The sequence below is a fragment of the Scleropages formosus genome, chromosome 18 (assembly GCF_900964775.1).
Source record: "Scleropages formosus chromosome 18, fSclFor1.1, whole genome shotgun sequence".
In the NCBI taxonomy this organism is placed as follows: domain Eukaryota; kingdom Metazoa; phylum Chordata; class Actinopteri; order Osteoglossiformes; family Osteoglossidae; genus Scleropages; species Scleropages formosus.
The window spans coordinates 1,756,019-1,771,701 of record NC_041823.1 but is presented as its reverse complement, the minus strand read 5'-3'; the positions used below and the strand labels follow the sequence as shown (position 1 = coordinate 1,771,701).

The following is a 15,683-nucleotide window of genomic DNA, read 5'->3' as shown; positions in this document are numbered from 1 at the left end:
ACTCGAATCCGCTCTACGGTGCCAACGTGGCATTACCGCCTTCTGCTGCACTTCCTGACATCACCCTTCTGGCAAGGAGAGGCCTTTTGTTGGGGGAAAGATTATTAGCAGCAGGAATTATTTTACTCACAAACCATTTTCTGTCAATATCTGCAGGGCTTTTCGAGCACTTTTATCAGTCTGAAAATGGACACAAATTCCATTCACCTTCTTCATTCAGGATTCACATTCATTCAGTCTGTTGTTTGTCAGGAAAATACAGACTAAATGCATTTTATTACCAGAGATTTTGTCCAAGTGGACTTACAAGGTTAGGTTTGTACGCTAAGCTGCTTACACTGATTTACCCATTTATACAGCAGGAGGGGGGTGGAACCTGGTTCCTTCAAGTCCAAAGGCAACGGCACTCAATGAACCTGTGTTTGAACCCCACCTCCTGCTGATGTACCCTTGAGAAGGGTACTTACCCTGAAGTGATAAAGTAAAAACTACCCTGCTGTATAAACGGGTAAATCAGCGTAAGTGGCTTGACAGCGCAAGTCACCTTGGAGAAAGGCATCGGCTAAATTAATAAATGTAAATCCACAACTGGGATGATTTTCACCAAAGATCTTGGACATCGATCTCTCGTTGTCCTTTTTCCACAAGTGACCCTCGTACACCTGAGCTCCACATCCATCGATACCCTTCTCACTTTGCAGGAGCCTCCAGGAAATTGGGTCCTCATCTTACCACCCAAACAGGTCCACGTTAAACATTGGCAAGAAGGTGACCTAGCAGCGCCGCGACAGAGTCCCTCGCACCACAAAGGTCAAACCACAGTTTCTCCACTCAGCCCACCGACTGGCTGTAAAGAAGGGAAAACACAAACGCTCACATTACACTGGTTTTCAAGACAAACAGCTGACGTTAAACAAAGGAAAATGGTGCAGCAGGTAACTTTTATTGACAATTTCAGGGAAAAACATCCTCGGTTACACGTTGCCCACATCATGTCTCTAAATTCACCTTCCTCCATTAGACACATCTACAGCAGCCGCAAATGCCAAGCAGTAGATCATTTGCAGCAAATACTGTGAACGAGGCTGGACATTTATTTTGTTCTGAATGAAAGAGGCGGCAAAAAATAAAATCCGAGTGCAGTTCGAAAAATAATAAGACTCTTCATAACGGAACTTTGTGTGTGTTTGTGAGTGGGGACAATGTGCTGTTTCTGCAGTCCAGCGAGGCGCACAGGGGTGTTACGGGTAAATCGAGCTCTTCGTTGCCCTTGTCTCTCGGGAATAAGAGAAGCGAAAAAACGCAGAAGAAAAAACGTGAGCGAAAGTGAGACGAGACGAACCAAGTCACAGGCAAACACTCGCAATGGCTCATCGGAGACAGTCTGAGCAAACAGCTTCCTGGGCTCTAAGTGCTTTTTCTTACAACAACACTCCACAGATAATGACTATAATAAATGGACAATATGTCACTTTTGATTTTGCTCAATCGGGCGGAAAAAAATCCACTATTCTAAGCAGGTCTACAGGTACCGATATAGACACACAGCTACACGACCCCACAGTAAGGTGCTTGTTCCTGTACCAGACGTACGGCACTGAACCACATCCTTCTCAAACCTTGACTGAACGTATGAATTCTCAACTGGGAATTAAAGTGATCCTGAGTTATGTATACCGGAAGCTGTAAGTAAAGCCGAATCCCTGCGGTCACAACACAACTCCGCTGAGCAGGGCAGGCCTACGGCGCCCCCCCAACACCCCTCTCACTCCTCCATGATGGCGTCTTGTGAGGAAGAGTTGGAATACACCACCACCGCCGCCGCCGCCGCCGTCGTCTCCGCCTCGCCCGGGACTGCCTCCTGCTCCTCGGCACCTTCTCCCGGGGCGTAGACGGCGCCCTCCACCTGCAGCGCGGACTCGTCCAGCTCGGTGACGATGAAGTGCGTGCCCTCGTCATTCACAATGACTTGCGTCAGCCCCTCCTTCATCATGAGCTGACTGGCAGCGAACTGGAGCACCTCGTGAACCACGTCCTCGGGGGTCTCGGAAGCTCCGGACGAGTGCACCACCTGAGTGACCACCTCCACGGGCTCCCCTGCCTCTTCCACCATCTCCCCGTACACCTCCACCTCTCCCTCCTGCCCCTTCTGCACCACTTCGGCAAACTGTTGCCCAGCCGCCGCCTGGTTCTCGTACGGCTCCGCCCCCGAGTCCGCCTCCTGCGAGGCCGCGCCCTCCTCCTGCCCGGCACCCAGCTCGGTGACGGCACACAGCAGTGCGTCGAGGGAGCTGGGCGAGGCCGAGGCCGCGACTCCGTCCTCCGGCCGACCCAGCAGCCCCGCCTCCCCGGACTCCACCAGCACATACTGGGTGGTACCCTGGTGGTGGTGGTGGTGGGCAGTGGCTGAGGTGGCGTCCTGGGCGGAGCCGGTGGTGATCACCTGGCCGTCCTCAGTGATGTGCAACACCTCAGCCAGGGTCTGCAGGGCGGCAGCTGCTGACTCCTCCAAGGTGCTGTCAACAGCCAGCTCTCCATCGTAGCCCTGGATGATGATCACCTGCTGCACGGCCTCTGCCCCCGACTCTTCGCCGCCACCTCCACCGCTGGCCCCGCCCTCACGACGCACACTCTGCAACGCTTCGTCCGCTGCAAACGCCGTCTCTGTCTCCACAAAGGACGCACCCTGACCCTTCAGGCGGCACTCGAAGGATTTGGACACAATTCCTGGAACAAAGACACACACAAAGAGCGGTGCGTTAGAGTTACGGACTCGGCACGTTGGCCACAGGCCTGTGTTTACTCTGGGCTCCCGTCTGCCAAGCGGCAGCATCGTCAAGAGTTTATACAACAGGGAGTTCACGCAAGCACCAATATTGGCCTCTCTGATGAGTCCAGCAAGCAGAGCCGCCGGAATGCTGCCTAGCAACTCAACATGGACTGACCCTGGAGCCCCAGTGCGCTCGCTCACTCGTTCGATCGCCCAGATGTACCTTCCACAGCCCGTCTTTAACATTTGCCAAAGCAATAACTGTGCCTTGAACACAACTTGTTTGTCAAGATTCCCAGCCATGGCCCCTCAGCAGGTGTTACTATGTGCCCAACATGCAAAACACAAACCTTCACCATCCCCAAGCATTCTGGGTAAAATCCACCCAAACCACCATCACCATTCACCTTCCCGCCTCTCCGTCTGACTCTGTCTCTGACTTTATCTCCCTTTCTTTTTATACTCGGTGTCTTAATAACTTCAAGTGCTGTCTGTCCCGATGCTGAAATACGGCGCCAATAAAACATAACGGCTCCAGTTGGACCGTAAAGATTCACGACACCATCGGTGCCTTAATGAATATCCCTCTGAAATATGTAGGAATTTGGGGGAGGCGGCGGCAGAGGCGGCGCAACTTGGTGGTGGAACTGGGGAGCGGGGAGACCGACGGGCCTTGAGTGACACATTATAACAGCGTAACCCTGTTAGCTGACGGGACGAGACGGTCCTCGTGCAACCGCGAGCGCTGCCAATAAATCCGCAAGGATTTAAATACCATTTACATTTTATTGTGTAGGCAAGGACTCTGATTTACACGGCCTATAATATATACCACGCACACACGCGCACACACACACCAGATCTTAGTCTGTGCTTCGGTTCCACTCCCATGGAGTACTATCTTAAGTACGTCGATCAAGTACACTACAGGAGTACATGGGACTGAAACCCAGGTCACCGAGTTACAAGATGACGCCTCTAATCACTACTCCTTCGGCCACTGCTTAAGTAGCTGTCAAATCTGGAATTTTGACAGCTGTTTAAACTTTTTTATTTTTAGCTGTGCTTTTTATACTTTTTGCAAACCTAGCAGCAATATGTTTGAGGGAAATATTCTTAAACTGTTTATACGTCAAAAAGGGGGGTGCAGTGGGTTGGACCGGGTCCTGCTCTCCAGTGGGTCTGGGGTTCGAGTCCCGCTTGGGGTGCCTTGCGATGGACTGGCGTCCCGTCCTGGGTGTGTCTCCTCCCCCTCCGGCCTTACGCCCTGTGTTGCTGGATAGGCTCCGGTTCCCCGCAACCCGTATGGGACAAGCGGTTCAGAAACTGTGTGTGTGTGTGTTTATACGTCCTCAAAAATATGCGTTGTATTGTCCTGACAAGCAAAGAGATGTTAGCATTATTTAAGAAGATTTTTGTTGAAATAGTGTAAAGTGAAAAATATTGTTGTAGCACACTTCAGTCTCTGCAAACACTGTGAACTCTGTGTAGGTGTGTACGTGAGAGGGACAGGGTAAAACGCTGCACAGAGAACGAAGGAACTGAAGGAGAGCAGAACGGAGCGAAACGGAAAGCAAGACGACCGAGCACACACCTGCGGCCTGCTGAACCGCGGTGATGTAAGTGCGCCGTGAACGAAGAAGGCAGATTAACACCTCGAGTCGTGTGTCACTGAAGTAATTATTTGTCGTTACCGTGGTGGAGTGGGGGGGTAGGGGTTCTAAAAGAGCTGGCAGAACTGAAGTCAACGCCTCTAACATCTGCCCTCACTGCGAGTGCTGGGAAGGAATAGCGTAAGGTCACCCCACCGATGCCTCGACACACCAGCGTCCACATCGCCATCTTCGCATAAATGAAGTTGTTACAGTATACCGCGGTACGAGTCGTGTTTGCCCCGCCGAAGCATTAGCACGAGTCTCTCTTCCTCGTCCTCAGTCCAGCCGTAGCGTCGTGTACCAAATTCAAGACTGCGGTTACGCTCTACAAGACGGTCGAAGGAGCTGTAGCCCGATACCTACAGGAGCTGATCGCTCCCTACGGCCCAGCGAGAGCACTGTGCTCCTCCACCTCTGGACAACTGAGGGTCCCACTCACAAGTGTCCAAAATCCAAAGCGTGCAGCTTCTCGTTTTGGCCCCAAAGTGACGGATGCCGCGTATCGCCGTGCTGCCATCCGACACGCTCAACACACACCCCTATAACAACGAATGCGACCTGCGCAGGAATAGACAGCGATGGTGCGGGAAAGAGCTCCGTGAACCTCTGAAGGAGAGTTTAGGGGCCGTGTAGCACTCTGCAGGAAGACTGCGTGTGCGTGTGCGCGTGTGCGTGTGTATTAGTGCCAACGCTGGTGCCTGCAGACAGCAGCACATTCAGCTCCTCTGACTTTTACTCCTGTTTGTGTCACAGGGGCCGGGGGCGTTGGCATGTATTTAAATGTCAGGATTGTTTCCTTGTTTGTTTGTTTGCTTTGTTTTTTTTTCCATTATTTATTCTCTGATTATTAAATAGGCTTAATGAGATTAGTCTTTCCCAAGGAGCTGCATCCTCCGACAGCCCTGTGGCTCAACGATCTCCTGCTTCCGGCGACGGCTTGTCACGGGGGAGGCTTGGCTTTGTTTTCCCTCCGATGACATAATAGATCGGAAGGAGAGCAAGGACAGGAGAGGCGGTGCGCTACGTCGATTAGTGAATGCTAACGATGTGTTCATAAAGCTCCCCGAACATCTATACACACCACCCCCCACAAAAAGAAAGCAACAACCCCACAGCTCTTCATTGTAAACTTTGCACTGGGGCTGCAGATGGCAAATAATGGATTATGTTCTGCTCTTCTTACATTTCATATCTGGGCTTTACCTACGTACAGTACATAACCACGGTATTTCTGCTTTACTCTACACTCACACGGTGCTTAGAGTATATATACTGAGTATTACTGTTTTAGGGGTGCGGTGGCGCAGTGGGTTGGACCACAGTTCTGCTCTCCGGTGGGTCTGGGGTTCGAGTCCCCCTTGGGGTGCCTTGCGACGGACTGACGTCCCGTCCTGGGTGTGTCCCCTCCCCCTCCGGCCTTATGCCCTGAGTTGCCGGGTTAGGCTCCGGCTCCCCCTGACCCCATATGGGGCAAGCAGTTCAGACAGTGTGTGTGTGTGTATTACTGTTTTAGCTATGCGCTTAAACTGCATACAGTACCTGCACTGTGTCCTCGAACCCACAGGTGTAGTTAAACACTTCTGACTTGATGTCAGCTCCAGCTGACCACAAATATAAAGAGTATTTCCAGAAAGTTCTTTCCTCCATTTCTGTCCTTGGTGCTGAAAGGGCCGTGTCCATTGCCCCTGTGATTGAGTCCATCCATCTGGATGTCCTCTCCTCCTTTTTCCTCCAGCTCTTCTCGGCATCACTGTTTCATTTGATCCAAGATCCATCTGTCCACTTTCCTCGCTGTCAGTGCTAGACTTCTTCACCAACTACTCAACAGCTGAGGAGGAAGTGAGATTGACCACAGAGACCCTGATCACTCTTCTCTGTATCTACGGGTCCTACTCCTGGTTCTCCAGCACCGGTTCCAAGGGTTCCTCTCTTCAACTTACCCCACGACTCAAATTGTAGCTCAGCTTCCATCTCTCCCTGATGTCTATAACGTGCAAGTTCAGGAATTCTCCCTGAACGTGGCAATACACTGTACACATCTCCCCCCAGGCCTCAACGTCAACATTTCTGTTGATGCATCTGAGCATGAGTTTGTCCGACACATGTCTTAAACAAGATTCCTGGAAACAAAAGCATCTCAGCGTGTGGTGCTCAAGGGCATGAGTGTCACGAACTGGACGAGAGCCCAACATCCTAACAGAGCACCACAGTGTGCAGGCTGGACAATTCCTGGCACAAATACTCATTCTTTTCCAGAATATGTTTTCAAATGAACAACACAAGGATACTGCTAACACTGCGAGTGCTGAGGTCCCATTTCATCTGGTCACGTTGATGCCATTTCAAAGTACTTTTCCAATCGCTCCTCATCTCACTACAATCCTGTTTAACCGGCGAAGAAAGAAAGAACAAGAGCCACTCTTTGGACTGTGCATTTACAGCAACACGAAGTCTTTATGTCATTATTTCCTCCAGAGTGAGGTACAACTCAGAGTAAACAAAAGTGTGTCAAGAACAGACAAAGAGGAATATGGACACAGAGCTTGTGTGTGAGACACCACCATGTTGCTGATTCACATCCCTCAAGTAGCTCTTATAGAAGTGACTTTCAAATAGCAAATACATACATAATCATAGCGGATGGTGTTGGACTCGGGAGTTCAGAGAAAAGCGGCTCTAAAAAAGATGGGTTTGAGACTCTTCTTGCATTTAATTGATCATCTCAAATATGGAATAACCACAGCGATGGAAACATGCTAAATCCGTCCCTTTCCATTAGGGACCCATGTAAACTTGAGATAACAGACCTGAGAGAAGGGGTGTGTGTATTGATCAGGCAGCTCAATGGCCTCCCTGGTGAGTCTGTCCTAAGTGCTGGCGTCGGGCAGGCAAAGCCATCAAGAGGCCATCGCTCTGGAGTTACAATCAATTACAGGAATTAGCTCTCGAACCCTGACAAACCCAGGGTGCAACATCACATAATGGGCGGGACACCTGCACCCAGGAGAGTGTGTGGAGAGTTCAGCCATCCTAACGGAAGAGGATGCGGATAAGAGCTTCTGCAGTGGACATCTCAGCAGCATTACAAATATCTTCAGATACATCCTGCATAACATTCGCAGGATCCGTCCCTACCTCACAACTGACTCTGCCCAACTACTTGTCCAGGGCATGGTGATACCCCATCTGGATACTGCAGCTCTCTCCTGTGTGGCCTTCCTGCTACAGCCATCAAACCTCTACAGCTGATAGAGAATGCTGCTGCTGCTGCACAAGTTGTGTTTGACTTGCCAAAGCGTTCCCATGTATCTCCTCTACTCGTTTCTGTGCACTGGCTTCCTTTAGCTACCTGGATCAAATTCAAGACCCTGGTTATTGTCTACAAATGCATCAATAGAACTGCTCCCAGATATTGACAAGACTTGATCAACCGCTACACACCAACCAGACCCCTTTGCTCGTCTACTCCTGCTCGCTTGGTGGTCCCGCACACGAAAGGTAAAGTGCGGAGGTTCTCAGTTCTGCTCCGTTGTGGTGGAACGACCTCCCCTCTCACTCAAAACTGCAGAAACTCTGTTTACATTCAAGAAGTGTCTGAAAACTCACCTTTTCCAGACTCACTTTGCCCAAGATCTCTCCAACTCATGTAAGGTGTAAACGTTCATGTACCGTAACTTCATGATCATCCCCAGATAAGCCTTTACACAGCTATTACTGTATCGTATATAAGTGTCTGTGTACCTTTAAAAAAAACATTGTAGGAAGGTTATGAGGATTTTATGCACCTACTCGAGCAATGAACATCGGTGCATCAAGTGGAAAGTAACAAGCTAGGTTTACTTAAGAATCACGTCTGCAGCTATGTTTCTTTCTCTTAATGTAATGAACAAATTGTATTTTCACTGACGTTCGTCGCTTTGGAGAAAAGCTTCTGCTAAATGAATAAATGCAAATGTAATATCACACTATTTTGTACAGTTATGACAAATGTAATCTGTTCTGGAGATTGTTAAACATGTTCACACAGTTGTACGTTTATAAACATCAGCTCCTTTTTCAGCATCGTAAAACAACCACCTTGTCCATCACGGACGCTGTTCCCCAACATGCGAAACCACTTGGATGGAGAGCGGAGAAGAAACATCTGGATTCAGAAGGAACAGCTGGAATGGCACATGCCAGAAGGGATGTCATTAATAAAACGTCTATAATACAGACGTCACCATATGTGCGTCTCTTCGGAGCGCCGCACGGCTCCCGTAACACCACGTAAGTGGCAGCTAATGAGGCCGACTCCACTCGGTTTCCTGCATATGAGGACGTGCACTAGACAAGCGCCTCGACTGCAGGTAGCATCAAGGGATTTCAACACCAAAATTGTTACACACAGACAGACAGTGATAATTATAAACACTATCAGCCGCACTATAAGCACATTTTTGCCATGTCAGTGAAGTACGGCTTACCAAACAGACACAGACAGAAAGGGGAATATTCACATAACTCAGTACAATATGAAATACTGTATAAAGTTTGCTCTCTTGAAAAAAATAAAAGTGGAACATATGCTGATTATTCTTAGATATTTCACAAGAAAATGTATGTTACTGCTGTCGCCCACTCCAGATGCTCCATCTACGAATATACTGTATGTTTGACTCGGATGTTGAACTTTCTTCTACAAGGAAAGTTAACATGTGACCCGCATCATAACTCATATTTAATTCAATTAAATTCAATTTATTTTTATAGAGCGCTCTTCTCACACAATGACACAGCGCTGGACAAAGCGGTAAGACAAAGACAGTTAAGAATTTGAATTCGTATGAATTTTGGAAGTTTTGGCCAGTTTTTTTTAAACTTCCTGGAAAGTGCTATATTACTACTCTCGCTAAATATTGTTGTCTTTTGCCCTTATGCTATATTATGTATCTGCAGGCATTTGTATTTTCTCAGTATACTGATTATGTCTCTTTGTACAACCCCATTCTGTTCCTGTTATTAATAAATAAAATAAAAAATGAAAGAGGATAAAAACAGGACGATACAGGAACAGAAATACGAACTTGCTGAAGACGTTGAAAATCTGAAAGAGTGTTTCTATATATTAAATATTAATTATTGTTATGATTGATGGTGAACACGTGTGGTAAATTGAACCTAGCGATTACACACGGCGGCCGTCTCACTCTGTTCTCTCAGTGTCCGAGGGCCTCAAGTCCAGCCCCTTAACGACTGTGAAGAGAGCTAAACTAAACAGTGGGGCTGACCCAGCAGAGCTCACCGCCTTGCCGAGAGCAGGAACGCGGCCGCATGGTTGAGAAACTGCAGGACAACAAAGCGCCAGCTGTCAGCGATGCACCGGGTGGCACAAGACTGCGACTTCGAAACTCAAAAAAGAATAAAAATAGGACTCCCTCAACAGCAGAGTGCTGAACACTCAAAGAGTTTTTAACCTGCATTTCACCTCAACATCATATTTTAACACCTGTGTTTCTCAGGTAAGTGTCATCGCAGATCTTTAACGTCTCGTGTTACTGCGCCTCCCATCTGCCTCTCCGCACTACGGTGAGTGAAAGTGAAGTTAACAGAATTGCAAAAGACACCATGGTAACCTGCGTTTAACATCCCTTCAAAGACTAACAATGACTGGCAGTGCTGGGGAAATGTCCTGGTTCTTCGTAACTGGACCCTGCAATGACTCTCTGTCTGGGAATGTCCACATGTCATCTAGCACAAACGCATATACCAGTCAAAGTTTCAGTACACTTACTGGAAAACAGTTTTTTCCACCAAAGATGACAAAACTTTACATTTATTTACTTAGCAGATGCTTTTCTCCAAAGCGACTTACAACGGATACTATGTAGTGTTACCAGCCCACACACCTTATTCGCCAAGGTGACTGCTAGAGACACTACTTACACTGGGTCACTCATCCATACATCAGTGAAACACACTCTCTCAGTGTCACGCACACACTACGGGGAGACCTGAACAGCATGTCTTTGGACTGTGGGAGGAAACCGGATCACCCGGAGGAAACCCACGCAGGCACAAGGAGAACATGCAAACTCCACACAGACTGAGCGGGGATCGAACCCACGTTCTCTCGCACCACCCAGGCGCTGTGAGACAGCAGTACTACTCACTGTGCCACCCATTTTACACATAGGTCAGCATTTTGAGGTGTATCCGCAGTTCTAGTGGAATGACATGTGTCTGAAGGATGCTATAATGAGATTACTGGTTAAAGCTACACTAGATTTAATAAACATTACGAACTCTGTGACCTACAAAGCAGCCCCGAACATGATGCTGCCACCACCACGTTAGGCAGTGGGAGCTACATAGGCACACTTTATGCTTTCACTCTCTCTAAATCTTATACTGTACATGCTCACCAGTAGGACTGATGAGTCAAAATGAGTAATATATGGATCCCTGACATGGCTGCTACTGTATAAACTCTGAAGATTTCAAATGACTAGTAGCACAACTCATCCTGACACAAGCAGACCATGAGTTACTGGCTACTGGGATGAGCGGACAGCTCAGGTACATGAAGTATTCTAACTTTTTTTTTTTTTTAAAGAATATTTTCCGAAATTTTCTAATAAATCTGAAAAAAAGATAGCATGGTACAACACAAATTGTTAAAAAATATTTGATTAAAAAATACATTTTTTAATTAAAATCAATTAAATAGAAATCACACACTGTTAGTTTGGTTAGTTGTGAGGGAAAAACTGAATATGGTACAAGAGCAAATTCCCTCCTTGTTCCATTTCTCATCAAGGAGCTCCGGTGAAGGACTCGCACCCAAACTCACCCAAGGGCACGAGAATGAGTGCAACACAGCTCAGCCTGTACTAATGTGAAAAACGCTACAAAAATGGTTCCATGTTTGCTTTATTAGTGGCTGCTGTCAGAGAAGATGAAGATTACAGCAAAACTGGGACCATTAATAACCCAGTCGGGCTGGATAGTGTTTACAGGATGGGTTGGACTCCATAAATAACTGGGAGGATTTCTGGGAAAATTGCAGATTATTTTTGCAAAAGGTTCATGTAACATAAATAGATTAGGGGTGTATGTTTTCGCCGCGCTTCTCCTGCCGTCTCCCAGGGACTTGGAGTTCACGAATGACAGTCTCCACTCTCGGGACTGTTTGTCTCTGTTTGATGTTTGCTGATTTAAGGCAGGACATCTTTGGTATGGTTCCACTCACAGATCATTTCATTTCTATTGCCTGTGCGCACATGCACACACACACACACACACACACACACACACACACACACACACACACACACACACACACACACACAGACTACCCTTAACCGAGGCCCCTGGCTCCACCTCCAGGCTTCCTTCATAACTTCTGTCTGAGACCCCAGGCCCTTAACTATGCATGTGGCCCCTTCACAGTACATATACGTGTTACCATGGTAGGACAACACAAACAACATGACAGGTACTTAACTGGAGCTGCTTCGGTGCATTTCCAGCAGTTAAAATGGACCAAAATGAGATTAAATGGCAAATTTGAAAAGGTATTTTGGATATAAGTTTTTGCTAAGAATCTAGGGGATGGAGATGATGATGATGATGAGGACAGCAAAACAACAATTACTGTAACCAGTCAGGGATGGCATGAAAAGCCATACAGTATTATTGCATTTACAATTATTTACATATTTTTTACAGCTGGGCAACTTTCACTGTATCGATTCAGGTAAGGAACTTGATCAAGGGCACTACAGCCGGATAGAGGATTCAAACCCAGCACCTCTGATGGTTTGCAAGGTGATGGTTCTGAACACTGTTCTATTTCAGCACACTACACTTAGTCCAATTCGGATCCAACTCACTGTTTCGCTGCCCTTAAGGGGTTTGGGTGAGGAGGGCGGGGCTTCCAATACGTCCCGAAGCCATCAATCAAATCCCTAGAGGTGCCGGTCTCATTACTTCAGCAAATTAGCTGTTTCACAACCTTGTGAATTAAGTGGTCAGGTTACCCCCCAACCCCCATCTGTCTTTCTCCCCTGATTTGTTCATTAATTATGGAAATTTAGATAACAATTAGGGTCTTTTTTCTGATCAAAATGTAATTATCTGGATGTAATTAATCCAGGCTATATAAGTGTGTGTGTGTGTGTGTGTGTGTGTGTGTCATGGGCGAGCGTGCAGTCATATGGGACCTGTTGCATGGCGGCGATCCAGGGGACAGTCAGAGGGAACTCCTGAGCACTGCATGTGTGGGCCCTCTTGTCAAAACACGAGCGTTAAATTTACACGTGTATTAACTGCAATCCACACGGTAAACAGTGCTGCTCACGCGTGTCGCCGCTCTGCCTCGGTGTCTTTGCTGATCGACGGTGCTGCCGCCGCGGAGCGAAGATCGCAGGGGCGCAAAACTGAAAATAAATCATCTTAAATAAAAAAACACAAACAAAGACTAAAGGAAAAACAAAAGACACAGTTGCTATGGAAAACACTTTTCCAACAAGCAGCTGTTGAAACGGTATGAATGATATTGCTGTTTGAAGGCGTGAACTTGAGGGCAAATGGATCGAGAAATGGCGGGAAGAACCAGGTACATCAGATGTCCTCGACCTTACCTCCCTCAACAGGCGCTCGGACCGAGATCTGTTTACGTTCACTCCAGATGATGGCGACAATATTTACTCTCTATTTACTGAGACGAGGCAATATGACGATATTTATCAGCCAGATATGGCTAAATATAGTGTTTCCTGAGCGCTGCGGCTCCCGCGGTGGGAGGTTTCGCTCTAATCTCCATCTTGGAGATGACAAGCAGGAGAATTCCTGACGAAAACCTCTTTTCATCTGCGCCTCTCTGTGTATTTGACAGTATAAATATTTAGCGACACTGGAGTCGGCTCGTGATTTTGCCCAGATGGACTGATTGATGCCTCGGCCTCCATGCTGCCAAGGAGCTCAAAGGAGTTGCAGAAGCTGCCCCCCCCGATCCCCTCCCGATCCCCCCGGCGACAGCGAGGTGGCGAGACGGTGGGAGGCCGGGACCCACGTCCAGGAAGGAGAAAGAGTTTCTGGGCAGCAGCTGTCCGTTAAAAGCGGCACACTGACTAACAGCAAAGCCTCTACAATGTGTCATTGAACAAACATTATTAACCTTTATTTACCTTTTTTGTCTCGTAACATTTTTACACTAAGCGCCATCCAATGACTCAACCATTGGTAAATGTGGCTCTGTTTTACTGTAGCAGTGCGGGTGTGTTTTATGTCACCTAATGTCATGTCTGCTGTCACCTGCCGTTCATTAAGACGCATTTTTTACAGCAAAACACAAATTGCTCTGCAGTCGGTGCTCATGAGATGACGACGACAATAACAGCTATTGCTATTATTACACGAAAAACAGAACCGGACAAACACGATGCTCTCTAACATCATCGTTTGTCACTTTGGAGAAGCACATCTGGTACAGGAATAAATGTCGATGTTTCTGAGTGACTGCAGCAATCACCCGTACTGCATGTTTACGCCGAGCGCTCCGGAGGTGTCGGCGCGGTGAGGAAGCGACGCCTGTCGGCGCGCGCTCCTTCCGAGAGCCGCCCAGAACGTCGGCGGCTCCTCGATACGGCTACGACGCGGCGCTAGCGGAAGCCTGGCGTGGGGCGCGGATCTCATCTTGCGCACGGCGCGATAGTCCTAGAAACTTACACGAGCCCACGGGCGAGCCTGTCATCGTCTTTTTCTCTTTTTTATCTCTTTCAGTGCGCTTCGCTGCAGATCCCTGCCCCCCGGGGGCGCTCTGCAGAGACTGTAACAAGATGGCACAGATAATCTGATTTATTATAATCACCAGAACCCATGCAAACCTCGGTGAATTTACATGAAAAAAGCTAAATCTCTGGATAATCCATGCCTCGGAGACGCGGCGCAATCCAGCGGAACCGCAGGTGAATCCGACCCGCGAGGAGCGGGAACCGGAAAGGCGTCCACGCCTAATGAATCGAACCCTGGGCTGCGGATAATTGGTGTAATTTGCAGCGGGCCGGCGAGAGGCTTCGAGAAAGATAACAGAATGCGGACGATTACACGCCACCTTTGAAGGCGCCCATTGCCGTCGAGATTTTTGGAAGAGACGCAGCAGCATGGCCCCAGGTGGCGAAGCACCCCTCCTCCTGCACTAGTTAGCGCCTTAGCAGCGTTCGCCCCCTGCGTTAAGAAGGCGGCACAATTCAGCAGTCCCTGTAGACGGTGGTGAAAAGCGAAAAAACAGCCACCAAGACCCACAGTGATTTGCGTTCGAGTACAAAGGGGGAGTGGCTGCAGAGCGAAAGCTGGGCGTGGCTACAAGTTACAGGGGTGTGGCCAGGTCAGGTCAGGTCAGGTCAAGTCAAGTCAAGTAAGGCCTCTGTGTGACTCTGGAGATGAAAAACTCTGCTGCTGTAACATATTTACGAAGGCATTTGGAAAAAATACGTTTTCAGCATACGACTGCTGAACTGACAAAACAAAAGACTGTACGGAAAACATTAAATACAGGTAACCCAGGCAGGTGGCGAGGAACACAAGGGGCTCAGCGGCTACGGACAAGCATCAGGAGCAGGAGCACACGAACACGCGCACCTCTAGTCGTTTTGGCCATCTTTGATATATAGTAATCGCTAAAAGGGAAAACACAAACCACAGCAGAGCAGGAGGGGAAAAACGAAGGAAACATATTCATACACACAAAGAAGATTTAAGTTATTTCTACTATTAACAATACATGAGGCATAATGCGATTTTCTACTTTCGTTGATGAGGAAAATTTTAGCTTTGTTACATTTACTTTTTCTAATTGTATTTTAGCTTCAAGTGGAATAATGTATCTAATGCCATTCTCACGGTATTACCGCTGCCTAGTTAGCAAACTGCATTTCGCTGGAATTAGCATTCAAAATTGGATGATTTCAAGTGTGTAATTGGATGTATAATGCTATAATCCCAGTAAATAATGAAAAACAAAAAAAGAAATTGACAAATAGATTACACACGTGCAACACACGGCAGAGTCACGGAGGTGGCGAGGGAACTGGACTTGACTTGATTTGATTTGACACTTCGCTGTTGGGTCACATTTCCCTTTTTCTCCTTTTTAAAGTCGTGAACACACGCAAGGTCCTCCACACCGCAAACGAAACGGCGATTACAAGACATGGACACACAGGATCACAAAACAACATGTCATGCTTTTACAGACAGTTTATGGCAGCTGCTGA

The 15,683-nt window shown here is 47.8% G+C and overlaps 1 protein-coding gene across 3 annotated transcripts in view; it reads right to left on the bottom strand.

The window, feature by feature from the left end:
• Positions 1-911: 911 nt before the first annotated feature.
• The window catches only part of LOC108940581 (zinc finger protein 407), a 107,006-nt gene continuing 92,234 nt past the window's right edge, over positions 912-15,683 (bottom strand). For all 3 annotated transcript variants that reach the window (XM_029259940.1, XM_029259941.1, XM_029259942.1), the window contains one exon: positions 912-2,727. In XM_029259940.1, coding sequence (XP_029115773.1) covers positions 1,766-2,727 — 962 coding nt within the window. In that variant the 3' untranslated portion in view covers positions 912-1,765. The remainder of the gene's footprint in view (positions 2,728-15,683) is intronic.